General features: G+C 47.7%; 1 protein-coding gene across 5 annotated transcripts in view; it reads left to right on the forward strand.

Moving 5' to 3' along the window:
* FUBP3 (far upstream element binding protein 3) overlaps nt 1-27,656 on the forward strand; it is a 95,980-nt gene that overhangs the window by 19,851 nt on the left and 48,473 nt on the right. For all 5 annotated transcript variants that reach the window (XM_077306814.1, XM_077306816.1, XM_077306815.1 and 2 more), the window contains exon 2: nt 12,228-12,333. In XM_077306814.1, coding sequence (XP_077162929.1) covers nt 12,228-12,333 — 106 coding nt within the window. The remainder of the gene's footprint in view (nt 1-12,227; nt 12,334-27,656) is intronic.

Consider the following 27,656-nt stretch of genomic DNA (forward strand, 5'->3'; position numbering starts at 1 on the left):
AGAGCAGCAATCATAAAGTCCAGAATGATTCTGCAGCCAATAACTTCAGAAACACTGAAGGAGTCAACAGGCTGCTGCTTTTCAGCTGATGCAGTCTTCGACTTTTTATAATTTTGTGTTCCATGACTTTGGCAGCAGCTGCCAGAATTTTTATGGCTATGTGTATAGACTGACAAGAGCCTCTTGTGGCGCAGAGTGGTAAGGCAGCAGACATGCAGTCTGAAAGCTCTGCCCATGAGGCTGGGAGTTCAACCCCAGCAGCCGGCTCAAGGTTGACTCAGCCTTCCATCCTTCCGAGGTCGGTAAAATGAGTGCCCAGCTTGCTGGGGGGTAAACGGTAATGACTGGGGAAGGCACTGGCAAACCACCCCATATTGAGTCTGCCATGAAAAGGCTAGAGGGCATCACCCCAAGGGTCAGACATGACCCGGTGCTTGCACAGGGGATACCTTTACCTTAAAGAAGAAAGTTAACTCATTATGGCAGGCATTGGGACAGAGATGCAGAGGCCACTTGGAAAGCATGCCTCTTGCCTCTCCGCTTCCCCTCGTAGGGATTATGTGTCAGATGGGTTGCACTAAAGAGAGAGAAGATATTGCACCAGCAGGGAGGATGAGCATTCATTTGATAGCGATACACAGTCTATGGCTAATACTGGATTCCTTACTGTTGAAGAAGTAGTGGTAGAAATAAAATTATATGATCCATCAAAACGTTTCTTTAAAATAGAGGAATACCCATACCTATTAGCAACTACCATGGAAGCCTTGGATCTCAAACAACCCATGGAGGCTGAAACCCTAGAGCAGTGATCCCTAACCCCCAGGCTGCGACCCGGTGCCAGGCCGCGAAGGCTTCAGCTTCGGGCCGCGGCTCCCTCTTCCCGTCCCCCCCCAAAGCGGCCGATTAGCTTATGGACCGGCAAGCTTCTTGCTGCGGGAGGGGGGGAGAGGGAAGTGCGGCCAGCGGCGCAAATGCCCGTACGCTGCCCTAGAGGACAATCCAACGAAGACAAAATGTTCCAAGTTAAAAGTGAGTTTTTCCCCCTGGAGGAGATTCCTCTGTGAATGTTCCCATTCACTGAATTTTTTGAGCATCAGATTTTTAAAAAGTGGATCAAACCTGAGGACAGTTTTGTATCTTACAAAACTATATAACTTTCCTGAGTATACTATACAGTTATTTCAAGTACGAATCATGGATTGTCCTGTCGTGGCTGTTCAAGCTCCCTGCCTCCTGTTGAAAGATAACGAGAGAATTCTGACTAGACAAGGCAGACTATGCTTTCAAAAAAGCACATGAGGCTTCGCCCATGCTTCTTCGAACATCATCTATTGCGTCCATAGTCTCAAAGTTTGCCATTGTATGGAAATAAAAGATGGTATAGTTGGTTGCTGACAGTGACAAGACGCTGGAAGAAGGGGTAAACAGATTGCTCTAAGCTGTCGCCTTTGTGGCAAATGCCATGTTTGACTCAGCCATCTTTAATGCCAGAACCATGGCTTTGTCCTCTGCATCACACGGGGCCTTATGGCTGAGGGCCTGGCAAACAGATGTCTACTCTAAGCCATTGTTGTAGCATATCCATTCCAAGGTGACATGTTATTTGGTGAGGCTCTTGACAAAGTGCTAGTGGACTCCAGGAATAAGAAACAGATGATGCCTAAAGTTCTAGAAAAGGAGATAAAAGGCCCCTCCCAAACTCCTCCTTTCATAACCAGGGATCTTTTACCAGGTACAGACAAGATAACAAAATGTCCTCATGGAACACAGCTAGACAATCCTTTATAAAAGATAGTTTCAACTCCACATATTCCAGGAATAACCGCTTCACAAGCAAGACAGAGACAACAAACCTAAGGAATGACTATAGCAGGGCCCCAGTGGGAGACAGGTTGTTGCTGTTCCAGGATGTATGGAAGTCCACCACTGAGGACAGACGGTTGCTGGAAGTAGTAGCTCAAAGGGTTACTCAATAGTTTCAAGTAGGTAGCCATATTGGTCTGAAGTAGCAAAAAAAAAAAATTGAGTCCAATAGAACCTTTACGACCAACAAAGATTTATTCAAGGCATGAGCTTTCAAGTGCATGCAGTCTTCCTCAGACAAAACGAAAGAAGGATCATAAGAGTAAAGATGTAAATTAGTAAACTGTTTCATAATATTCCACTTATGCAATATGGTAATTCTTTACTAAAACAGCTAATTAGTCTTTTTTAGTTCAGTTGTAGTTCACAATAACAATGGATAAATAAAAATGTCAAGGTTAGTAATTAATGGCAGACACATTCAAAGTTTTAAAAAAATAATTAAAAGAGACTAGTTGCTTGCTGTATCTGTCTCCACTGAAGCATGGAACCCCACAAGCATTGTGCCCCACAAGCATTGTGCCAGAAAATCTGGGAAACTAATAACTTGCCAGAGGACTGGAAACGATCTGTGTTTGTCCCACTACCCAAAAGGGTTACTCAAACTGTTCCAATTAATGTGCAATAGCCCTAATTTTTCATGCTAATAAGATCCTGCTTAAAATCAAACAACAACCATTGAGAGAGAATTAGCACATCTTCAAGCTGGCTTTCGATGGAGGCATGACACTTGTGGTCACAAAGCAAACATGAATTGGATTTTGGGAAAGTCATTGGGAATATCAGAAGGATTTGTTGGAGCACAACAAATTGTGGGAAGCCCTGCAAACCTTGAGGGTGCCAGTGTATTTATCAAACTGATGTAGTCGCTCTGTGCAAACCCAGAAGCCATTGTACATATACCATTTGGTGATACTGACTGGTTCAAAATAGAGAAGGGAGTACACCAAGATTGCATTCTTTCCCCCCTTCCTGTTCAACTTGTATGCTGAGATCATTATGAGAGAGATTGAGCTCAAAGAATCAAACACTGGAATTAAGTTTGGAGAAAGGAATATAAATAATCTTTGATATGCTGATGACCCGGCCCTCCTGTCAGGGTAGGCGCTACTCAAACAAGAGCTATTCCATGCTCAATCAATGACTATCCCAGAAAGACGAAAACACTGCAGGTTCCACAGATAGCAAAAGATCATGCAACTCCAGCTCACTTTCTTTGGCTATATCATGTGATCCATCTCAGTGGAGAAAGCAATCTAAACACCGCCCGTGGTGCCGCGGGCACCGCAGACTAAATAATTCGCTAAGGGCTTTTTGGGGTGGGATCTGCCCGTGATGAGGAAGGGTCTGGATTGGACCCTTCCTCTGGACAGACAATCGGAGGGACGCGCCTGCCGATTGGTCCCTCCGATTCCCAGCCCCAGCAACTGCGAGCCGCGCAGCTCACAGTTGCTCGCGGCGTGATGCGGCGAGAGGCGCGCCTCTCGCCGCATCAGGCCGCCCCCTCAAACAGCCGCCGCCGCTGAGAGCCCACCCAGAGGACCGCCGCCAGGGGACACTAAGGTTAGTTCCTAGCGCCCGCTGTATTCTTCATACAGCGGGCTCTATTACTGGTTATTATATGATTGGACAGTGGAAAAAAAGAAACCAGGCCAACAAATAATACGGTGGTTGTATGCGATTAGAATGGACATCGGCTGAGGGAGGAAGTGCGGGATCGGGGATTGTGGTGACAGATGTGCCATGAGATCGCCAAGAGTCAGACTCATCTGAATATCTGACAACAGCAACAGCAAATAGCACAGCATCCACACGTCATAAGGTTTTTAAAGGGAGCCACCTCCAGAGATTTACCCATCCAAAATGTTCCCTATATGGAAGCTGAATGTGGTTTTGAATGTTCTTACCAATGCCCCATTTGAACCTATCCAAGACATCAAGTTACAAATGAAAATGCTATTCTAAGTAGCTGTAACATCAGCAATATGGGTATCTAAATGGACATACTGTCATGCAATCCAAAATTCTGTGTATTTCACAACAAAAAGGGTAGGAGTCTGATTTTTGTTCCAAAAATTAGCTCAATGTTTCACAGAGGAGAAGAGGCATAATTGTGCCAGAACCAAAGTTATTTGAAGGAGAGGACCTGGCATTGCCTAGAAATAAGATGAATCCTGAAGGTATTGTTGCATTCAGGAAAACATAATATATTTATCTCAGCTTCTAACCCCCAAAAGGTCAAAAGATGTCCAAGTCTGTGATTAGCAAACGCTTTGAAGTATTGTATCCTAGAAGGATACAGGGCAACATGCATTCCGGTACCAGGAGGAATTATGGCTCACTCCATTTGCAATGCAGCCCCTAATGCAGCCCTTGACAATAAAGCCTCGGTACAACAAGGCAGCAACTTGGTCATCAGTTTCTTCCTTTACAAAGCATTAAAAGATTGGCCGGTATAGCTCAGCGGGCACAGCATTTGGGAGTTTGGTCCTACAGAAAGTTATACAGGGCAAAGACAACAACCCACCCTATTAGGAACACTGTTGTGGGAAATCCTAAAGATCCCTTCTTGTACTTAGGGACAACAACCATTTATCAGACAACTAAGAGCACGTGGAGAGAGCTACTGGGGAGAGTTGCTGCTGACCAGGTGAGGCTATTGTGCTGCCTGGGCGAGGTGATTGCTGGGTAATTGTTGGGAGGCTTAAAAAGGGCTAATCCTCACCAGAGGCAGAGCTCAGACAACTGAGAGCATGTGGAGAGAGCTACTGGGGAGAGTTGCTGCTGACCAGGTGAGGCTATTGTGCTGACTGGGTGAGGTGATTGCTGGGTAATTGTTGGGAGGATTAAAAAGGGCTGCTCCTCGCCAGAGGCAGAGCTCAGACAACTGACAGCACGTGGAGAGAGCTACTGGGGAGAGTTGCTGCTGACCAGGTGAGGCTATTGTGCTGACTGGGTGAGGTGATTGCTGGGTAATTGTTGGGAGGATTAAAAAAGGGCTGCTGCTCACCAGAGGCTCGAGCCTTTGGCGTGAGCCGAGACAAAGGGCTCTTGGCCTGTGGCTCTTAGCCTGGGGTTCTTGGCCGAGCAATTAGAATAAGTAGATTATATTTCCCTAGTACTTGCACTGCCTAGAAATTACAATGGACCTACAGGACACTCATCCCATCATCGGCAGTGAGTGTGACATGATTGCCTTTCTCCCAGAAGAAAAGATGGACTACAGCTGCCCCAAATGTAAGCTGGTAAGACTTTTGGAGGAAAGGATTAGGGGATTAGAAAACAGAATTATTACTCTGACCCAAAGTAAGAAAGGGGAGGAGTTCATAGACCAGAACCCTGCAACTCGGAATAAAGAGAATACAACCAGTCCTGAAGAGGATAAGGAGATTGACCACACTAGGGAGCCTCTGCAGACAATTCGGAAAAAGACTCAACAGTGAAGAGCGAGACAGTTCTCGGGGCCTTTGGAGCTCCAGAATAGATTTCAGGCCCTTACAGAGGAGGTGCAAGGGTCAACGAGGGAATAGGTCCCAAAACAAAGTCTAAGACAAAGGGAAGAGGCCACGGGGACAGAAGGAAATGGAGTTGAGAAGGGAAAAAAAGGAGAGTACTGGTAAGTGGAGACTCCCTGCTAAGAAGAATGGATCGCCATGTGGCTGGGCCCGACCCCCTAACCGGAGAGGTGTGTTGCTTGCCAGGGGCGAAAATTAAAGATGTTTCAGAACGGCTGCCCAAACTCCTCAAATCTACGGATCGCTACCCATTTGTGATGGTCCATGTGGGAACGAATGACATGTCCCTGAATACCATCGCTTCTATTTAAAAAGACTATCAAGATCTGGGGAGGAAGCTCAAGCAAATGGGGGCACAAGTGGTATTCTCTTCAATCTTGCCTATCAAGGGAAGACGAATGCGTCGGGAGAGGAAGATAATGGAGGTGAATCACTGGCTGCGTAGTTGGTGCCGGCAGGAGAGATTTGGTTTCTGGGACCATGGGATAGGCTTTCTTGAGGAAGGCCTACTAGCACCTGATGAACTGCACTTATCGAAGCTGGAGAAGAATGTGTTTGGCAGGAACCTGGGGAGATTCATCAGGAGAGCTTTAAACTAAAGCCACTAGGAGAAGGAGACGATCAACATAGGGAGTGTATGGAAGGAAAACGATCGGAGGCAGCCCAACCGGCAAGGCCAGCTCATAGGGAACCAAAAGTAAAATGATTCAGATGTCTTTATACTAACGCCCGAAGCATGAGCAATAAGAAGGAAGAGCAGGAACTTCTCATGCTGATGGAAAGGTATGACCTAGTAGGCATCACAGAAACTTGGTGGAATGATTCTCATGACTGGAATGTAATGGTGGATGGATATGAACTGTTCAGAAAAAACAGAATAGATCGAAGAGGCGGAGGAGTGGCACTGTATGTGAGGAAAGGGCTTACCTGTCAGGAAATTCTAGTGAAGCAGAGCATATCTACAGTGGAAAGCATCTGGGTGAAAATAAGCGAGGGGAAAACAAACAGTGTGGTGGTTGGTGTCTGCTACCGACCGCCTGACCGATGAGAGGATGTGGATGCTGCACTTTGTGAGCAGCTTGAGAAAATATCCAAGCGGCTGGACCTTGTCATCATGGGTGACTTCAATTTCCCAGATGTGTGCTGGGAAACAAACTCTGCGAATCATCCTCAGTAATGCAAGTTTCTGACCTGCCTGGCTGACAATTTCATTAATCAAATGGTAGATGAACCCACAAGAGGTTCAGCCATACTGGACTTAATACTGACCAACAGGCAAGAGTTGGTGGATGAGGTGAAGGAGGTGGGGACCCTAGGGGGAAGTGACCATGTCCTCATAGAATTCCTTTTGAGATGGGGAGCCAGGGAAGCTTGTAGCCAGACGCGGATGTTGGATTTTCGTAGGGCAAACTTTAATAAACTCAGAGACATGATGAGTGTCATACCATGGACGAGAATGCTGGAAGGGAAGAGAGCATGTGAAGGGTAGGCGCTACTCTAACGAGCTATTCCATGCTCAATCAATGACTATCCCAGAAAGACGAAAACACTGCAGAAGCTCTAAGAAGCCTATTTGGATGAACAGAGAACTTCAAGAGGAACTAAGAAAGAAAAGGGAGATGTTCAGGAAATGGAGGGAAAGACAGAGCTCTAAAGAAGAGTACCTACAGGTTACTAGGCACTGTAGATCAATCATCAGAAAGGCCAAAGCTGAGAGTGAGCTAAGATTGGCCAGGGAAGCCCATTGTAACAAGAAAAGATTTTTCAGTTATGTGAGGAGCAAACGTAAAGTAAAGGAGGCAATAGGCCCACTGTTGGATGCGGATGGACAAACTCTAACGGAGGATGCAGAGAAAGCAGAAAGGCTTAGTGCCTATTTTACATCTGTTTTTCCCCACAGGTCAAAGTGTTTAGGCACATCTAGAGATGGCCGTAGCCAATGGATAGTGGCAGGTTAACAGGTTAACATGGATAGAGAGGTTGTCGAGAGGCATTTAGCTGCACTGGATGAGTTCAAATCCCCTGGTCCGGATGAAATGCACCCGAGAGTGCTCAAAGAACTTTCCAGAGAACTTGTCCATCATCTTTGGAACCTCTTTAAGGACTGGAGATGTCCCGGAGGACTGGAAGAGAGCAAAAGTTACTCCGATCTTCAAAAAAGGGAGGAAGGATGACCCAGGAAACTACAGACCAGTGAGTCTGACCTCTGTTGTGGGGAAGATAATTGAACAGATATTAAAGGGAGCCTCTTGTGGCGCAGAGTGGTAAGGCAGCCGTCTGAAAGCTTTGCCCATAAGGCTGGGAGTTCAATCCCAGCAGCCGGCTCAAGGTTGACTCAGCCTTCCATCCTTCCGAGGTCGGTAAAATGAGTACCCAGCTTGCTGGGGGGTAAACGGTAATGACTGGGGAAGGCACTGGCAAACCACCCCGTATTGAGTCTGCTATGAAAACGCTAGAGGGCGTCATCTCAAGGGTCAGACATGACTCGGTGCTTTCACAGGGGATACCTTTACCTTTAAAGGGAGCGATCTGCAAATATCTGGAATTAAATTTGATGATCCAAGGAAGTCAGCATGGATTTGTCTCCAAGAGGTCCTGCCAGATCAACCTGGTTTCCTTTTTTGACCAAGTAACAGGTTTGCTGGATCGGGGAAATTCGGTTGATGTCATTTACTTGGATTTTAGTAAAGCTTTTGACAAGGTTCCCCATGGTGTTCTGGTGGAAGGACTGCAATCTGGATTTTCAGATAGTCAGGTGGATAGGGAATTGGTTAGAGAACCGCACACAAAGAATTATTGTCAATGGTGTTTCATCAGACTGCAGAGAGGTGAGTAGCAGGGTACCTCAGGGCTCGGTGCTCGGCCCGGTACTTTTTAACATATTTATTAATGATCTAGATGAGGGGGTGGAGGGACTACTCATCATGTTTGCAGATGACACCAAATTGGGAGGACTGGCAAATACTCCGGAAGATAGAGACAGAATTCAACGAGATCTGAACACAATGGAAAAATGGGCAAATGAGAACAAGATGCAATTTAATAAAGATAAGTGTAAAGTTCTGCATCTGGGTCAGAAAAATGAAAAGCATGCCTACTGGATGGGGGATACGCTTTTAGGTAACACTGTGTGTGAACGAGACCTTGGGGTACTTGTGGATTGTAAACTAAACATGAGCAGGCAGTGTGATGCAGCGGTAAAAAAGGCAAATGCCATTTTGGGCTCTATCAACAGGGGCATCACATCAAAATCACAAGATGTCATAGTCCCATTGTATACGGCACTGGTCAGACCACACCTGGAGTACTGTGTGCAGTTCTGGAGGCCTCACTTCAAGAAGGACGTAGATAAAATTGAAAGGGTACAGAGGAGAGCGACTAAGATGATCTGGGGCCAAGGGATCAAGCCCTATGACGATAGGTTGAGGGACTTGGGAATGTTCAGCCTGGAGAAAAGGAGGTTGAGAGGGGACATGATAGCCCTCTTTAAGTATTTGAAAGGTTGTCACTTGGAGGAGAGCAGGATGCTGTTTCTGTTGGCTGCAGAGGAGAGGACATGCAGTAATGGGTTTAAACTTCAAGTACAATGATAAAGGCTAGAGATCAGGAAAATTTTTTTCACAGAGTAGTTCAGCAGTGGAATAGGCTGCCTAAGGAGGTGGTGAGCTCCCCCTCACTGGCAGTCATCAAGCAAAGGTTAGATACATACTTTTCTTGGATGCTTTAGGATGCTTTGGGCTGATCCTGCGTTGAGCAGGGGGTTGGACTAGATGGCCTGTATGGCTCCTTCCAACTCTATGATTCTATCCTTACCTGTGAAGTGTTCTTCTCCCCTGAGATACAGAAAGTCATCATCCCTCCCTAGTCATTGTCAATCTATCTTTTCTGCTAGTCTTATTCTTCAGCACATGTTTTCTCAATGATTCTCTTACTATAGTGACTGGGTAATATTGGGCCAGATCAGTCTTTTTAAAAAAGGGTGCTAGTCTCATAGTGTGTTTCAAACTTCAGCTCTGGGGTTTACCCAAACTGGAGAGAAAGAAGGACATACCCACGATAGGAAGGAGGAGGAGAAAAGAGTTTCCTGCCTCCCTAAACTGAGAAGGGAAATCACCCAGAGATGCCTTCCTGTACCTCAGGGGAGAAGGACCCATCTCAGGTAAGGACTAATAGTTGTTCCCTTCACGACTCTTTGCACTGTGGCATCCTCCTTGCCTGCTATGACTTGAGGTTTTCAAGGCAGCACAGCAATCCATGGTGCTTGCTTTGGTGCTCAGTGGCTTCCTTTCTCATCCAAGAGGGCTTTCTCTTCATTCCCTTGGTCCTGGCCAACCCCTTCCATGCTGCTGCATGGGTGCTGTAGCTGTCCCATCTCTCACTATGTTATGAAGGTGCTGCCTGCCAGACCAGGCAGGAGCAAGGGTCTTGTTTTGGAGTGTACTAAATGTCTCTTTGTTGGTGTTGTGAGAGGGCTCCACCTCTGTCAGCCTTCTCTAGCAGTGTTTTCAAGGTGATTGATTGCTGGCTGGGCAATCTTTTTCCTCAGGATGGCTAATTGGCAGGTCTTCTTCCTTGTCATCACTATCCCTGTTCCAAGCTGTACCTTTTCACTTACTCATTGACAAAGTGACACTGCTGTGCTGTGGGGGCACTGGGACATGCCCAGGAACTGTGTTTGAAATTTCCTCCTTCTTTCCGTAATTCCTAGGCTGTATTTGAGGGGTCTTTCCCTTTAAATGGCTTCCCATGACAACTTGCTGGCAAGGTGAAAACAAGGACTGAGTGTTTCCAGGTTCTGGCTCACCAAGGGAAATATCCTGTTGTTCAGACTAGTCATGGGCTTCAGTGCAGACTTGGACATCTCCTCTGCTGGCAAGCTGACCACTGACTGCTGGCACAGGGTGATCCTTCTAGGGTGTCACCTGGGGGGTGTCATGAATGACTATCCCTTCTGCGCCTGCCAGAAGCTGGGGATCAGGCAGCATGCAGGGGACAAAGTTGTGGGGCCTTCTGATCTGTTGCACTGAATCCTGATCCAGCCCCTTCCACTCACCACTGGCGAGGGATGGGCTCCTTAATTAAAGATGTTTGTAGGAGGATAGCAAGGCACACATGGCCAGGCCAACCCTTCCCAAGAATTCAGTGCTGTTGTTTGTTTCAGAGCAGTCCTTCTGGTTGCAATCTCTCACAGGTGATCATGGAATGGTCAGGTTGGGCTGTTCATTTTACTGAGCGAGCACTGGGCCTCGAGCCATCTCCACTGTGCGAGTGGCTTCTGGGTAGAACGAGATGGTTGGCACTGCCTGATAATCTTGATGTTCACGTCCAGAGGGAGAATGAGCCTGAGGGGACGCAGCCACTTGCAACTTTGTGGGTGATTCCCAGACAGGGTCAGGAGGATTGGCCCTACCCAGTTGACCACAGTGGGAGTTTGGGCTGCTGGAGATGCCATGTGGGTAGCTCCTGGGCGGGGCAGAACAGTGGGCCCTGTACTGTAATTAAGTTGTTCTTCCGCAGAGGGAAGAATGGGTCCGAGGAGATGCAGCCATCTATAACTGTGCAGGTGGCTTCCATGCAGGTGTGGGAGGTTGGTCCTGTTCTTCAGTCACCTTGACTGCAGCAGGAGAGTGGGCCTGGAGAGACACAGTCAGTCTCTGTGCGGGTGGCTCTTGGGAAGGGTGGGAGGGTTGGTCATGCCCCGTAATCACATAACCGTAATCACAGAGGGAGGGTGGACCTGTGGAGAGATGCAGCCATTTGCAACCATGCAGGTATCTCCTGGGTAGTCCTTCCACAGAGGGAGGGTGGCCCCAGGGAGATGTATCCACCCACAACCATAGAGATGGCTTCTGGACATGGTGACAGGCCTGGCTCTGCTCTCCACTACAACCGCTTGCTATGTGAGTGGCTACCGAGCCATTGCGGGGGGGGGGGGGGGGTTGGATTGGCCTTTCATTCATCTGGTCATTGGAGAAAAGATGGGCCTAGCCAGGAACATGTCCATCCACAGCATTGCCAACAACAATTGTTTCCCACATGCTTTGGTGGGGAGGGGAGGTGCCCATCCCAGAGTGGTCCACTGTAAGTTTGATGCCCCGCCTCTACTAGGTCACAAAGGGTCTGCTCTGTCCATTCTATGGCCTTGATAACATTTTTCCAGAAAGCATTTTCCTGAGGTTTCCTTCTTTGGTGGACTGTAACTTCGACCCCCCCAAATTGAGCATATACGGGGGCATCCTGGGAAGATCCACTGTGAATGTGATGCCTATAGCTCATGCAGGGCCTGCTCTATACAGTCCTGAACCCATGCCTGACATCTCCCCCAAAAGCACTTTCCCGCGGATATCTTGTGTGGATGTCCGTAACTCAGATCTCCAAATCCAATGCTCACGTAAGTTGTCAGGTATGTAGAGGGCAGGCATTCCAGGAAGGTCCATCCATCCCTAGTGTGATGCCTGTAGGTCACGTAGGGTCCATTCTATACACTACTGAACCCACCTGGCATCTTCCCAAAAAGCACTTTCCTTGGAGCACCTTGTTTGCATTTCCTTAAGTAGCTGACCCCAGCCCAATCTTCAGCAAACTTGGTGGGCAGGCAGGAGAGAGTCAGCTGGAGATGCCCTGCAATATTGGAGTCTATTGAGACCCTCAAGAGGGGGCTACCCCTGTGTCCCAAAGTTCCCGAACCAATTCACTTTGGTAGAGTGGCTAGTTTGGGACATGTCCCAAGTTGTGTTTCTCTGGTTTGTGTCTACTTATGTGTACTCTGCTGGAAAGAGAAATACACATTCATTCTACTCATATAAATGGTGATGATATCCACATAAAATGTTTTCTTTTTAACAGATTGCTGCTAAAATTGGAGATATTCCCCACTTGAATAATTCCACACCTCTTGTGGACCCCTCAGTCTATGGTTACGGAGTTCAAAAACGGCCACTGGATGATGGAAGTAAGTTACTTATTGTTCCCCCCTCCCCCTTCTTCCTGTGCTTTGGATGATATTTGTGTAGGAAATAGGAAAGGCCACAATCAGCCGGAGCCCCTAATGTGCAAGAACAGAATAGTTTTGGAACCAAGTCCATCCCCCACAGAAAATTAAAGCTGCCTGAAGGCAGAACTGGGCCAAAGGCAGCGGTATTATCCGGTACCTTGGAGCTGCTCTGCCGCCATTCTGCAATTCTTACCCCAGATAACGTTTCATACTGGTTGAAACTGCTTCATTGCAGTTTGTTCTGATTCTGCTCATTTCTGTCCTATGGCCCTGTTGCTTTATTGTTCATTTTTAGATATGCTGCTGCCATAAGATGCCTTGCAAATGTCTGTATGGAGGCAGCGTATAAATATTTTATATAAATAGTAAATGTTCCACTGAACTTTGCTTTCAGTTAATCCAGCATCCATAATCAGGTTTCACCAAGAACTATAAAACTCACTATCATCTGACAGGCGTTCTCAGTGTGGTTCAGCAGCCACAATTAGCTTTATCTGGGAAACATTAAGCATTTGGTCTGGTAAGTCCAAGCATCACGGCTGCGCACAGCATCAATTCTCTAAGCCATGTTCTGGAATTCCAAAACTGTTCTGTGGAATGACTAAAAAGAGTTCTGAATGGGGTTGTTTAGACTGTGAAGGTGTGTCTGGTCCAAGGTCATGCAGGGAATGTCATGATTTGAGCTTGGGTCTTATTATTTATTTGTTTGTTTGTTTCCATTTTTATACTGCCCATTCTTTACGGCTTTGGACGGTTTACATGGAAGACTGCATAACTTTACATGGAACATTATAACACTCTATAACATTATACAATCCTCAACAGAACAACACAATCTATCAGTAACAATTACAACGCAACATGAATAACAATGGTGGGGAAAACAAATTGTTCAGTCATGAAAGGGTGACGTGGGGGGGGACGACCAGATATTAAAGGGAGCGATCTGCAAACATCTGGAGGACAATTTGGTGATCCAAGGAAGTCAGCATGGATTTGTCTCCAACAGGTCCTGTCAGACCAACCTGGTTTCCTTTTTTGACCAAGTGACAGGTTTGCTGGATCATGGAAATTGAGTTGATGTCGTTTACTTGGATTTTAGTAAAGCTTTTGTTAAGGTTCCCCATGATGTTCTGATGGATAAATTGAAGAAGTGCAATTTGGATTTTCAGATAGTTAGGTGGATAGGGAATTGGTTAGAGAACCGCACTCAAAGAGTTGTTGTCAATGGTGTTTCATCAGATTGGAGGGAGGTGAGTAGCGGGGTACCTCAGGGCTCGGTCTGGTACTCTTTAACATATTTATTAATGATCTAGATCAGTGGTCCCCAACCTGCAGTCTACGGCCTGGTGCCGGGCCGCGAAGGCCAGGGCGCCGGGCCGCGGTTCCCTCTCCCCGCCCCCCCCCCACAGTAAAAAACTTCCCAGGCCGCAAGCTTGCAGCCCGGGAAGCTTCTTAGTGCGAGGGGGGGGGGGAGAGGGAATAAGGGCCGCGCATCGCGCGTGCTCTGCCGAAATTGTGCATGCGCGATTTCGGCTGTACGCATGTGCGCAAGCGCGACGGCACATGTGCGATGCGCGGGCGCGGCCACGCTTGCGCGCTGCGAAGGCGTGGCTGTCGCCCTGCCGATCCCCAACCAAAAAAAGGTTGGGGACCACTGATCTAGATGAGGGGGTGGAGGAACTGCTCATTAAGTTTGCAGATGACACCAAATTGGGAGGACTGGCAAATACTCCGGAAGATAGAGTTCAGTGAGATCTGAACACAATGGAAAAATGGGCAAATGAGAACAAGATGCAATTTAATAAAGATAAGTGTAAAGTTCTGCATCTGGGTCAGAAAAATGAAAAGCATGCCTACTGGATGGGGGATATGCTTCTAGGTAACACTGTGTGTGAACGAGACCTTGGGGTACTTGTGGATTGTAAACTAAACATGAGCAGGCAGTGTGATGCAGCGGTAAAAAAGGTAAATGCCATTTTGGGCTGTATCATCAGGGGCATCACATCAAAATCACAAGATGTCCCGTTGTATATGGCACTGGTCCGACCACACCTGGAGTACTGTGTGCAGTTCTGGAGGCCTCACTTCAAGAAGGACATAGATAAAATTGAAAGGGTACAGAGGAGAGTGACGAGGATGATCTGGGGCCAAGGGACCAAGCCCTATGAAGATGGACCTGGAATGTTCAGCCTGGAGAAAAGGAGGTTGAGAAGGGGACGTGATAGCCCTCTTTACGTATTTGAATGGTTGTCACTTGGAGGAGGGCAAGATGCTGTTTCTGTTGGCTGCAGAGGAAAGGACGCGCAGTAATGGGTTTAAACTACAAGTACAACGATATAGGCTAGATACCAAGAAACAAATTTTCATAGTCAGAGTAGTTCAGCAGTGGAATAGGCTGCCTAAAGAGGTGGTGAGCTCCCCCTCACTGGAAGTCTTCAAGCAAAGGTTGGATACACACTTTTCTTGGATGCTTTAGGATGCTTAGGGCTGATCCTGCGTTGAGCAGGGGGTTGGATTAGATGGCCTGTATGGCCCCTTCCAACTCTGATGATTCTGTGATTCTATGTGCTCTCCACTGTGTCCTGGCGAAGTCTCAAGATTTTGTCTGTGAAGTGACTCGCAAATGCCAATTTGGGCTGTGGAATTAATTCCAAAAGCATATAAAAATGCATCAACCTAGGCTAGTTTCAAAGAATAAGGTCAGCTCTGCTTATTCAATAAAACATTCAAAACTCATTTTCTCAAGTGGTTCATGTTATTACATTGCTAATTTCGAGATAGCAGCTATCTGGCAAAAAGGGTTGAGACTGCTGAAAATTCCTAGTGAAATAAAGCCAACCAACTTCGATGGTCCATTTCTCATTGACTTAGACATGAAAATTAAGACTTCCTTTTCCCCATTTGAGGTACAAGCAGTAAAGCGTTGTGTGTGAAAGTCAATGGACTCTAGAAAAGGGGAATGAGCATCAGGCCTTCTTCTTTTGCATTGCCACACTGTCAGAAGCAATTTTCCCCCATCTCCTCCCCCAAGAGTGAACATAGCCTACCAAATATTTACAGGAAGATGAGTAGAATAGAAGACTGTAGTTGGCCTGGGCCAGTCTCTAGAGAGGAGGGGCTGAAAATTTGCTGGAGGGGGATGCAGACTCGGGCAAGCAGTAGTTGGGGCCTGTGTTCCCTTGATTCCCTGCCTCCCCCCACCCTAACCGTGCTCCCCCACTAAAGATTTGCAGTTGTCTGTGTTGTCATAGCCCAAGTTTTGAAATGTCTTTAGATTTGAGGGATTGAGTGTGGGTAGCATGAGGTTTGAGGGGGGCAGAGAACTTTGCCAACCACCCCAGCCCTCCTGCCTTTTCTTGGACTCCAGGCAGTGCTGTTTGCAACGCATGTCTCCTCCTTTGCCTTTTGTCCTTAGCTAAATGTCCGTCCTCCTTACCATCTGTACCAAGCCAGCTGAAGTGATGAGCTGGCAGTTTCTGTGGAGAGGGGTTTGGGTATGTACAAGAAAAGATGCATGTTTCTTCTGCTTGGGGTCAGTCAGCTGGGGTGTCTGCCATGTGGCCGTGGCTCTAGAGGGGATGACATGGCATGGTGTTAGGGCTCATGCAAAGAGTCCCAGAAGTGCACCTCAGGGCAGCTCATGATGCTCCTGTATGGGCAGAACACGGTCATGTGACCTTTTCCAGCCAGAGATAGGAGACTGGGGTGTTGATTGGCCAGTGGCTGTGACAGTGCTCCATGGCTAGCCTCCTTGTGCCTATAGCCAGAAGTTTCATGGTGGGAATACCAGGCTTTAAATAAATTTAAATAATACTTAATAATAACAATACTTGCGCTTACAGTTTGGGCTAGCATAGGTACCCATGAACATCAGGCAACCTAGAAGCAATTCTTACCACTTTCATTAAAAAATGGGGCCAAATTTGTGTTTTACTGACATGACAGCAGTCTTTATTGCAACTGCATAAGGTCCTAGGCCAGTGGTTCTCAACCTAGGGGTCGCAACCCCATTTGGGGTTACCTGACCCCTTTGCTGGGGTCTCCTGGTTGGCTGCCGCCGCCGCAGCACCGGGGCAACAGTGGTAGGCGGTGGTAAGCACTGGTGTCAGCCACAAGCGGCAGTAACCGGTGACGGCCGCAAGTGGCGGTGACCAGTGGCAGCGGGGCAGCGGTGTTGGGCAGTGGTGGGTGGCGGTAGATAGACAGCGGCAACAAAGCAATTACAATGGACGCCTCCATGCCGCCTGACCATTGCGCATGTGCATCCGCACACCACCACCGCTGCAGTTGGGGTCGCGACATGGAAGTGGTTGAGAACTGCTGTCCTAGGCAAAGGGCTCATTTGACTTCATACTGTTCAGTGGAGGCTCTAGTGCAGTGGTTCTCAACCACTTGGCTACGGCGACCCCGGCGGTGGTGGGATCGGCGTACGCACACAGGCTCACAACAGTCCGGGCGGCATGGCAACTGCAGGAAGCAACCTGGGGACCCCGGAGAAGGGGCAACGCGACCTCAAGGCTGAGAACCCCTGCTCTATTGAAATGCATCTGTTTAGCACATTTAGCCTGATGATGCTGATTCAGGGCCTTCTTATGCTGTACAGCTGTTTGCTGCCCCCTGCCCTGGATCTTGGTGGGAGCCCTCTGGCAGGTAAGTGGAGGGTATATGCCTGTGAGTGCCTGAGGAGCGTAAGAGGAGAAGCCCTTGGGACAGGTAAATATTTTGGCCCAGCCTACATCCTGACATCTCTAGTTGCTGACATCCTCCAGCACCATTCCTGGGCACCTGGCAAAAGTCTGATTGGCCATTGGAGATCTAATCAGCTGCTTAGAGCTTCCTTATGCACCCAGCTAAAATTTCCCAGACAGGTTTTTTTTTATTTTGAGCCAGTCTTCCAACCCTTCTCCCATTGTAATACCAGCCTTTATTGGTGGATGTTATTTTAGGCCTTGACCATAAGCCTGGTGGAACCACTCCGTCTTAAAGGCCCTGTGGAACTAATGTAGGTCCCACGGGGCCCTGATCTCTCCAGAACACATTCCGTCAGGCTGGAGCCAGGGCCAAAAAGGTCCTGGCAGTAGCCAACTCTGCCTCTTTTGGGCTGGGGACCCTGAGGTGACGTTGTTCTGAAGTCCACAGGGTTCTTGGGAGGTTATAAGGGAAAAGGCGGTCTCATAGGTATGCTGGCCCCAGACTGTTCAGGGCTTTTTAAAGGTAAAGACCAGCTCCTTGAACCTGATTTAATTGCCAATCTGGAGCCAGTGCAGCTCAGCAAGCACAGGTGTTATGTTGTAACAAGAAAAGATTTTCCAGTTATATTGTAACAAGAAAAGATTTTTCAGTTATGTGAGGAGCAAACATAAAGGAGGCAATAGGCCCACTGTCGGATACAGATGGACAAACTCTAATGGAGGATGCAGAGAAAGCAGAAAGGCTCAGCGCCTATTTTTTCCCACAGGTCAAAGGGTTTAAGAACATCTACAGATAGCAGTAGCCAAAGGATAGTGTCTGGGTGGCAGGTTGACATGGACAGAGAGGTTGTCGAGAGGCATTTAGCTGCACTGGTTGAGTTCAAATCCCCTGGGCCGGATGAAATGCACCTGAGAGTGCTCAAAGAACTTTCCAGACAACTTGCATAACCCTTGTCCATCATCTTCGAGACCTCTTTAAGGACTGGAGATGTCCCGCAGGATTGGAAGAGAGCAAACGTTATTCTGATCTTCAAAAAAGGGAGGAAGGATGACCCGGGAAACTACAGACCAGTGAGTCTGACCTCTGTTGTGGGGAAGATAATGGAGCAGATATTAAAGGGAGCGGTCTGCAAACATCTGGAGGACAATTTGGTGATCCAAGGAAGTCAGCACGGATTTGTCTCCAACAGGTTCTGTCTCCGGTGGCTGCCATGCCTGGGGCTCCCTCTCAGCATGGCACTGCACAGCTGCTGCTGGCAGTGCCCCCCAGTGGGTGGTGGGAAGTCAGGGGTGTCAGCGGGAAAGTGGAGCAGGGGCTCTGGCAGCGGCGAGAGACTCTTGGCAAAAGACTACCCCCCCCCCCGGGCCTAAGTAAAATTGTCGTGTTGACTGGTCCCCAGTGATAAAAAGGTTGGGGACCACTGGGTTAGAGAACCGCACCCAAAGAGTTGCTGTCAATGGTGTTTCATTAGACTGGAGGGAGGTGAGTTGCGGGGTACCTCAGGGCTCGGTGCTCAGTCCGGTACTTTTTAACATATTTATTGATGATCTAGATGAGGGGGTGGAGGAACTGCTCATTAAGTTTGCAGATGACACCAAATTGGGAGGACTGGCAAATACTCTGGAAGATAGAGACAGAGTTCAACGAGATCTGAACACAATGGAAAAATGGGCAAATGAGGACAAGTTGCAATTTAATAAAGTATAAAGTTCTGCATCTGGGTCAGAAAAATGAAAAGCATGCCTACTGGATGGGGGATACGCTTCTAGGTAACACTGTGTGTGAACGAGACCTTGGGGTACTTGTGGATTATAAGCTCAACATGAGCAGGCAGTGTGATGCAGCGGTAAAAAAGGCGAATGACATTTTGGGCTGTATCAACAGGGGCATCACATCAGGGTGTACAGAGGAGAGCTACGAGGATGATCTGGGGCCAAGAGACCAAGCCCTATGAAGATAGGTTGAGGGACTTGGGAATGTTCAGCCTGGAGAAAAGGAGGTTGAGAGGGAACATGATAGCCCTCTTTAAGTATTTGAAAGGTTGTCACTTGGAGGAGGGCAGGATGCTGTTTCTGTTGGCTGCAGAGGAAAGGACGCGCAGTAATGGGTTTAAACTACAAGTACAACGATATAGGCTAGATACCAAGAAAGAAATTTTCATAGTCAGAGTAGTTCAGCAGTGGAATAGGCTGCCTAAGGAAGTGGTGAGCTCCCCCTCACTGGCAGTCTTCAAGCAAAGGTTGGATACACACTTTTCTTGGATGCTTTAGGATGCTTTGGGCTGATCCTGCGTTGAGCAGGGGGTTGGATTAGATGGCCTGTATGGCCCCTTTCAACTCTATGATTCTGTGATTCTATGTGCTCTCCACTGTGTCCCTGTCAGGACTTGTGTCACTGCATTTTGAACCTGCTGGAGTTTCTGGAGCAGTCTCAAGGGCAGCCCTCCATAAAGTGAGTTGCAGAAGTCGCATCTAGTGGTGACAGTCATATGGGTTACTCGGTCTGCCTCTGAGAGATGAGATGCCAACTGCCTTGCCTGATGCAGCTGGAAAAATGCCAGGCAGGCTATTTTCATGATATGGGACTCCATTGATAAAGAGGAGTCCAAAATCATGCCAAGCTCCTGGCCGTGGGCACCAGTGCGGTGCTGGTAGCTGTATCACCCTTTTCTCTTTGTGTTGGCCCAGCCAGAGGCCCTCCGACTTGGCTGGATTCAACCTCAGCCAATCTGCCATGGCTCCCAAACACCTGGCCAGGTTTTCTGGGGGTGTTGATGGGTGGTTATCCATTAACAGAAATAGCTGGGCATCATCTGCTTATGGAAATATTGAGTATTGAAGAATACTCTCTGTGTAAGACAGACATCCGTCCTCTTTCTTGACTCACCTTTACCCCAAAGAAAGTCTTTCAGGATTTCACTAGGGGTTATGATGTGATCAGAGTTACCAACCCCAGTGTATCAGACGGGTCATGTTGAATGCAGGAGAATAGTGGTGTTGCTGTTTTCTTATGTGGACAAAAATACATTTGTCATGTTTTACCTCCTTTGTTAGGGCCAAGCTCAGTTAAGGAAAAGCCGGCAGCAGGCTGCAATAGTTTGGCTGGGGAGGTTTGAGTGGCACAGTCGTTGATTGGAAGTGGGACTGATTGTATGCAGTACTTTCCCTTATTTTGCAGCAGAATGACTACCATTACACTTAAATTGTGTTCAGTAGATGGGGAGGGGGTAGCGTGAGCATGGCCTATGAGTTCAGCCACCCCTCCTTTCCTATTTCAGGCTGAAATGGTAGTTCTGCTGGGGCTGTAAAACAGCCATATGCATTCCAGCTGTCTTTGCTTTCTTGCTCTCTGTTAGGTACTGAGAGTTTCAGAGGGAAATGGACTCATTTGATGGCAAAGCATGTTTCAGATTGTACACGGCTGCCTCATGGTTCTGTGGGGAGGATGTCTGATTTGTATCAGTTGGGGTTTTGTGCCATGGAGGAGAGGAAAGGGATTATTTTTTAACTGAACCTGAGAGTCAGCCCTGAGAATGTAACCCCAGATTTCTGTCTGTGTATTCAGAACTTCCTGTCTTGGCTCAGTAGGTTCACCTGGAATGATTAATCTCTCTTCCCATCTCCAGAACCCTTTTTGCCCGTAAAAAGGTAAAGGTATCTCCTGTGCAAACACTGGGTCATGTCTGACCCTTGGGGTGACGCCCTCTAGCGTTTTCATGGCAGACTCAATATGGGGTGGTTTGCCAGTGCCTTCCCCAGTCATTACCGTTTACCCCCCAGCAAGCTGGGTACTCATTTTACCGACCTTGGAAGGATGGAAGGCTGAGTCAACCTTGAGCCGGCTGCTGGGATTGAACTCCCAGCCTCATGGGCAGAGCTTTCACTCTGCGCCACAAGAGGCTCTTTTTTTGCCAGTAGCTGAATACAAATAAAGCCACCCCATATCCAACATTCTCCCATCCATTCTTACCTGTTGCATCCTCCCAAGCTTGATTTGGGGTGCTATGTGCCATCCAACCTCACTTTCCTCTTCCTTCTAAGACATTTTACATCCTTCAGGAGAGGCTGAATTGACAATCTGTAACCTTGTGGGTGTCTTAGCTAGAACAAAAAAAACCCATTTGGAAACAGTTTGGACCGACAAAAGTTGAACGTCTATATTTTTGTTAAAATTATATTACTTTTATTGTGCACAATTTTTAAAAAACAACTAGGAATTAAAAACATATGTCCAGGCCATAGGCTATTGCAAACCAGTATGCTATGCACTATGGGAACCAATAGATGGATGCGTTTTGGCCCTTATAGGGCTTTCTTCAAAGGTCTGGTTTTAACACACACCAATTCTTAACACGTAAATTATGTACAGCAGCCAATAAAAGCTCCAGAGTAATAGCTGTAAAGTATCAAAGTCACTTAATGAAAGATGTTTAGCTTTCAGTCATTAACTCTCTCCCAAAGGCTGCCCAAAATTTTCAGTGGTGTGTTTCCTTATTAGTGCATGTATTGCAATTAGCTAGCCTGATTGAGATGTCTAGGGGAGATTCCGTTGCAGCAACTCTAGACGAACCTGAAGCTTAAGCATAAGCACTGTCCACAGGTGCCTCAACACTGGTCAGGATACCAAGCAAAGCAGAGTTTAACTCTGCCACTTCATCATGACTAGGTAGGGAGATACCAGCGGCTCCTGCAGACAGAGCCCTTGGGTCACTGCCTTCATCATGACTCGCTTGGTGCCTTGCAATACTTTGCCACAACTTAAGCATGCCATGACTTCACACCTGGGATCACAGACATTCCTTCTCCGTGGAATCAGTGTCCAGCCACACAGTTTAGCCAAGACTGAGAAGAAACGCAGTTGTGCCCTTATGCTTGTTTGATGTCTGTGTGGGCAAGATGTAGAAACCCGGTGGGTTACTGAGAGTGAATTATGCTTTTCTCTTTGTGAATAATGGTGCCAATTATATGGTGGGATCTTATGCACAGCAGGATATTCCTGTCACCTTCTTCTGTGTCAAGAGTTAGTGACTTGTAGTGGAGTAGAGTAATTTTGGACCTAGGCTAAAGAGCCCTAGGTTCAGATTCCCAGTCACCTGTGAAGCTTGCCTCGGTAGCACATGCTCTGTCTGGCAGAATGGGCAGGGACATGAACTGTGTATCCTGCCTTGAGATTTGCATCCAGCCCGGAATAAGGAGATTGGAATGCTCCCACCTCTCCTTTCCTGCTGCTGCCCACTGACCCTTGGAAATGCTGCTCCAAGAGTGTGTTCAGCACAGTACGCAAGGCCACAGTGGACTTGGGGGAATTAGTGAAGACGCACACACACAAGGGTTAGCAGAAGTCCTGTTCACCCAGGAAAGATCTCCTTTGGATAGGACCCATTGTGAAGACTATGTGCATGCCAAACTTCAGAATTACCGCTCCCTCCCCCCACCATCTCAATCTGCAAGAGAAACTTGGGGAAGACAATGTATTGGGGTGTATCTGCTTGGATGACTGTGGCAGAACCTATATGTTATTTCTGCAATGACATTGGCCCCATCCTTAGGTGGGGGGGGAGGGAACCACAGCAAGCAGAAGACTGGGCTTTTATAACTGACTGGCAGATCAACGAGGAGGCTGTGGGGCTTGTGAGTTGGGCAGCCAGAACTTGTATATTGTGAAAGAGGCTAAGCAAGAGGAGTGGAGCCCAGGAGGGGATTGCCGGAGTCTCCTGAAATGAGGTCCCCAAATATGCCTCATCACTGGGTTCCCCACCACCTTCTGCTGCCTTATTGCAAGGTGGTATCTGGTTTCCTTGGCTCCTCGTGCCATGGCCACTTGCACTACTTCCTGGCCCACACCAATTCTCCAGCATTGATAAGTAGCGAAGAAGAAGCTTTCTCCTCACAGTGAGAACATGCAAAGGGGGAATGTGGGCATCAATAGCACAGCAGCAGTCCCCTTCTCTGAGATGAAGAGTAATAAAAGCATATGTATTTTGTCGATACTTGGGAGCCTGGACTGTTATGGAGCTATTGATGTAGAACAGAAACAGATTAGCCCTCCTCATCTGTGTCTATTTCTCTGCGACACATTCATAATCAGAGAGTGGCTGTGTTTTCCCCCTGTGGTTTGCAAAAGTTACTGTGTCCCTCATTCTTGTTCCCCACATTGACCCCAGGAATGGCCACTCCATTTCAAAATGAAAAGCATATGTAGGGGCCCAAGAGCATGGCTTGGGAAAATTATCACCACTTGCTCATTTTTTTCCCATGCTTCTCTGCCCCTCAGTGATATGATATAATTGAAATGGGCTTCAACTGGTTGTTAGATCTAAGTGACCCATTTCACTGCAGTGTTCAGCTAGAGCTTGAGTAGGCAAAGTGAACTGCATTAGGTAGTTCTGTGGAGGTTCTTTGTGTGCCAGGCATATTGCTTTGTGTTTGTACAGCACTCCATACACAGAAATGGACCTTGCGCCTTGGACTGGTGTGACTAGCACAGCTTTCAGAAGTAGTGGGAATGTATTTGGGCAGTGAGGGCTATCAGCCCGATGAGGCAATCTCACATTGCAGGTGTTTTAGGCAATGGACTGGAGCCCTTTGTTTCATTCCATCCCTGCTCATTTGGTATTGATCCCTGCCCTTCATGATCTGATCATGCTGGGAGTATAACATTGGATTCCGTGGATCTGTTTTCAAACTGTGACATTTTCTGCTGATGGGGATCAAAACAGAAGGCTCCCTGTGCCAGTGGAGAGATCGACTGTTTACTATAATGGATTTACAAGATCCAGTGTCATAAAGTTAGCAAATTGTATTATAGAAAAACAATTACTGATTTCATTTTTATGCCACCTCTCTTTCCAAGAAGCTCAAGGTGGCATCCATTGTATTCCCATTTCCATTATCTCCTCAGCCCCCTTTGGAAAGAGTAGATTCAGTTCAGAGTGACTGGGCCAAGGTCACCAAGGAAGCTTCCATGGGAATTTCGAACCTATTTCTCTTTAGAATAGGCTGCCTAAGGAGGTGGTGAGCTCCCCCTCACTGGAAGTCTTCAAGCAAAGGTTGGATACACACTTTTCTTGGATGCTTTAGGATGCTTAGGGCTAATCCTGCGTTGAGCAGGGGGTTGGACTAGATGGCCTGTATGGCCCCTTCCAACTCTATGATTCTATGATTCTATGATTCTTTCATAGACTGATCTTGGTGGTGGCAAGTGCTACCAAGTCGTAGCCAACTTAGGTCAACCATATAGATAAGAGATGTTCAGAGGTGGTTTGCCGTTCTTCTTCCTTGGTCTTCCTTGATAATCTCCCATCCTAATACTTAGCTTCCAAGATCTGACATGATCAAGGTATCTTGGGGTATCCAGGATAGGAAGTCTGACCTAAGACTTGGAAAAACCTCCAGAATCAGCTTCTGAATCTAAAGGTTTTTCAGAATCCAAAGGATATCTTCCATATCTTTGGTGACTTCTCCATTTACAGCAGGGCAGGGGTTCCTGCCACACAGTCCCATCACTTTTCCTGCTAGCAGGTCCTTCACTCATGGTCAATAAAGATGGAGAACTATGTCTGAGGCAATGATGCTCTGTATTCTTTGTGAGAGGGCTTCTGGAGTTCTGGCCCTACCGGTGGGACCTACTGAAGTCACCTAGGTTTTGCCCACTGTGTGATGCAGAGTATTGGACTGGATGGGCCATTGGCCTAATCTAGCACGGCTTCTCATGTTCTTATAAAGATTATTTGTTTGTTTATTTATTTGCATTTTTATACTGCCCATTATTTACGGCTCTGGACAGTTTACATGGAACACTGCATAACTTTACATGGAACATGATAACACTATAACATTATACAATCCTCAACACAACAATACAAATCAGTAACAATTACAGCACAACATGAATAACAATGGTGGGGAGAGCAAATTGTTCAGTCATGAAAGGATTTCTGAGGGGGGGACCAGCAGATTCTCCGAGTCAGTTTGGCCTCAAGCAAATGCCTGGTGGAGGGAGCTCCCTTTTGCAGGCCCTGTGGAACTGTGGAAGTTCAGGCAGGGCTCTGATTTCCTCAGGGAAGCTTATTCCACTAGGTGGAGGCCTGGACCGAGAAAGCTCTGGCCCTTGTTGAGGTCTAACGCGCTTCTCTGAGGCCAGGGATCTGCAGCCAGTTGGAGGTGGCGGAGTGTAAGACTCTTTTGGGGATATAGGCAGGTAGGCAGTCTTCTATGATTCAAATACACTGGGCCCAAACCGTGTATGGCCAGTTTGCTGTAGTGGTTAGGAGTGTTGACTTCTAATCTGGCAAGATATGTTCAATTTTGCATTCTACCACATGCAACCAGCTGTGTGACCTTGAGCTCGCCACGGCACTGAGAAAGTTGTTCTGACCGAGCAGTGATATCAGGGCTCTCTCAGCCTCACCCACCTCACATATAAGACCCAACTCCTCCTCCTCTTCCTCCTCCTTCTTGGAGTGCTGGCCGGATATGGGATCTCCATGATGTCTGAGTGAGAATCCTGGCCATTCTGCACCAGTTGTAGTTTCCGGATCAAGGATAAGGGTAGGCCTGCGTAGAGCTAGTTGCAGAAGTCCAGTCTAGAGGTGACCGTCATATGGATCACTGTGGCTAGGTGCTCTGGGTCCAGGTAGGGCGCTAGTAGTTTGGCTTGGCAGAGGTGGTAAGGGGAGAGTGACGAGGATGATCTGGAGCCAAGGGACCAAGCCCTATAGGTTGAGGGACTTGGGAATGTTCAGCCTGGAGAAAAGGAGGTTGAGAAGGGGACGTGATAGCCCTCTTTAAGTATTTGAAAGTATTTGTCACTTGGAGGAGGGCAAGATGCTGTTTTTGTTGGCTGCAGAGGAAAGGACGCGCAGTAATGGGTTTAAACTACAAGTACAACGATATAGGCTAGATACCAAAAAAGAAATTTTCATAGTCAGAGTAGTTCAGCAGTGGAATCGGCTGCCTAAGGAGGTGGTGAGCTCCCCCTCACTGGCAGTCTTCAAGCAAAGGTTGGATACACACTTTTCTTGGATGCTTTAGGATGCTTTGGGCTGATCCTGCGTTGAGCAGGGGGTTGGATTAGATGGCCTGTATGGCCCCTTCCAACTCTATGATTCTGTGATTCTATGTGCTCTCCACTGTGTCCCTGTCAGGACTTGTGTCACTGCATTTTGAACCTGCTGGAGTTTCTGGAGCAGTCTCAAGGGCAGCCCTCCATAAAGTGAGTTGCAGAAGTCGCATCTAGTGGTGACAGTCGGTCTGCCTCTGAGAGATGAGATGCCAGCTGCCTTGCCTGATGCAGCTGGAAAAATGCCAGGCAGGCTATTTTCATGATATGGGACTCCATTGATAAAGAGGAGTCCAAAATCATGCCGAGCTCCTGGCCGTGGGCACCAGTGCGGTGCTGGTAGCTGTATCATCCTTTTCTCTTTGTGTTGGCCCAGCCAGAGGCCCTCCGACTTGGCTGGATTCAACCTCAGCGAATGCTGTCCTCCAGGAATGCTGATATTTGGTCTGCAGCAGCCCTTACAACCAACTTCCCCAGAAACACTAGATGGGAAACGGGGCGATAGTTGTCAGGCTCCTGCGGAGCCAGAGATGGCTTTCTGAGCAAGGGGCGTCCCACTGCCTCTTTTAATCCTTCCAGGAATTCTCCTATTGAGAGGGTTGATTATTTCCCGGATGGGGCTCCTTAAGTCTGTTGTTTTTAGGAGCCACAATGGACATTGGTCTAGTGCAGTGGTCCCCAACCGGTACCGGTCCGTGGATCAGTTGTGGTTCCTACTGGTCGCGGTTCCTCCTGGTCGCGGTTCCTCCTCGTCCTCCTCCCCAGCTGCTACCTTGGGGGCTGCCCTGGTACTCTGCCGCCGGCTCACCTTTGGTGTTCTCCAGTGGCAGCCATGGCTGGCACTGCTGGCAGCACCCCCCTGTGGGCAGCAGGAAGTCAGGGGCACCAGCAGGAAAGCAAGCAGAGCAGGGGCTCAGGTGGCGGCAGCGGCAACGTCCCTCGGCAAAAGACTACCCCCCCCCGGGCCTCAGTAAAATTGTGATGAAAAGGTTGGGGACCACTGGTCTAGTGGGCAAGCGTTTGGCCTCATTGCTGCTAGCATCCTGTCTACTTCATTTAGTGAGAGTCGTCTGAAGTGTCTCAGTGTTCTCTCCAAAGATGGCCAAGGGGCCTCTAGTTCACTTACTGTGTCTAAAGTTGGAGGAAGGTCATGGCGAAGTCTCAGGATTTTGTCTGCGAAGTGACTCGCAAATGCCAATTTGGGCTGTGGAATTAAATCCAAAAGCATATAAAAATGCATCAACCTAGGCTAGTTTCAAAGAATAAGGTCAGCTCTGCTTATTCAATAAAACATTCAAAACTCATTTTCTCAAGTGGTTCATGTTATTACATTGCTAATTTCGAGATAGCAGCTATCTGGCAAAAAGGGTTGAGACTGCTGAAAATTCCTAGTGAAATAAAGCCAACCAACTTCGATGGTCCATTTCTCATTGATTTAGACATGAAAATTAAGACTTCCTTATCCCCATGCATTTTTGTGTTCATGTTCACTCCCTACCCAGCACATTGAATCTGCTCACCAATCC

The sequence above is a fragment of the Paroedura picta genome, chromosome 12, assembly GCF_049243985.1.
Source record: "Paroedura picta isolate Pp20150507F chromosome 12, Ppicta_v3.0, whole genome shotgun sequence".
Taxonomy (NCBI): domain Eukaryota; kingdom Metazoa; phylum Chordata; class Lepidosauria; order Squamata; family Gekkonidae; genus Paroedura; species Paroedura picta.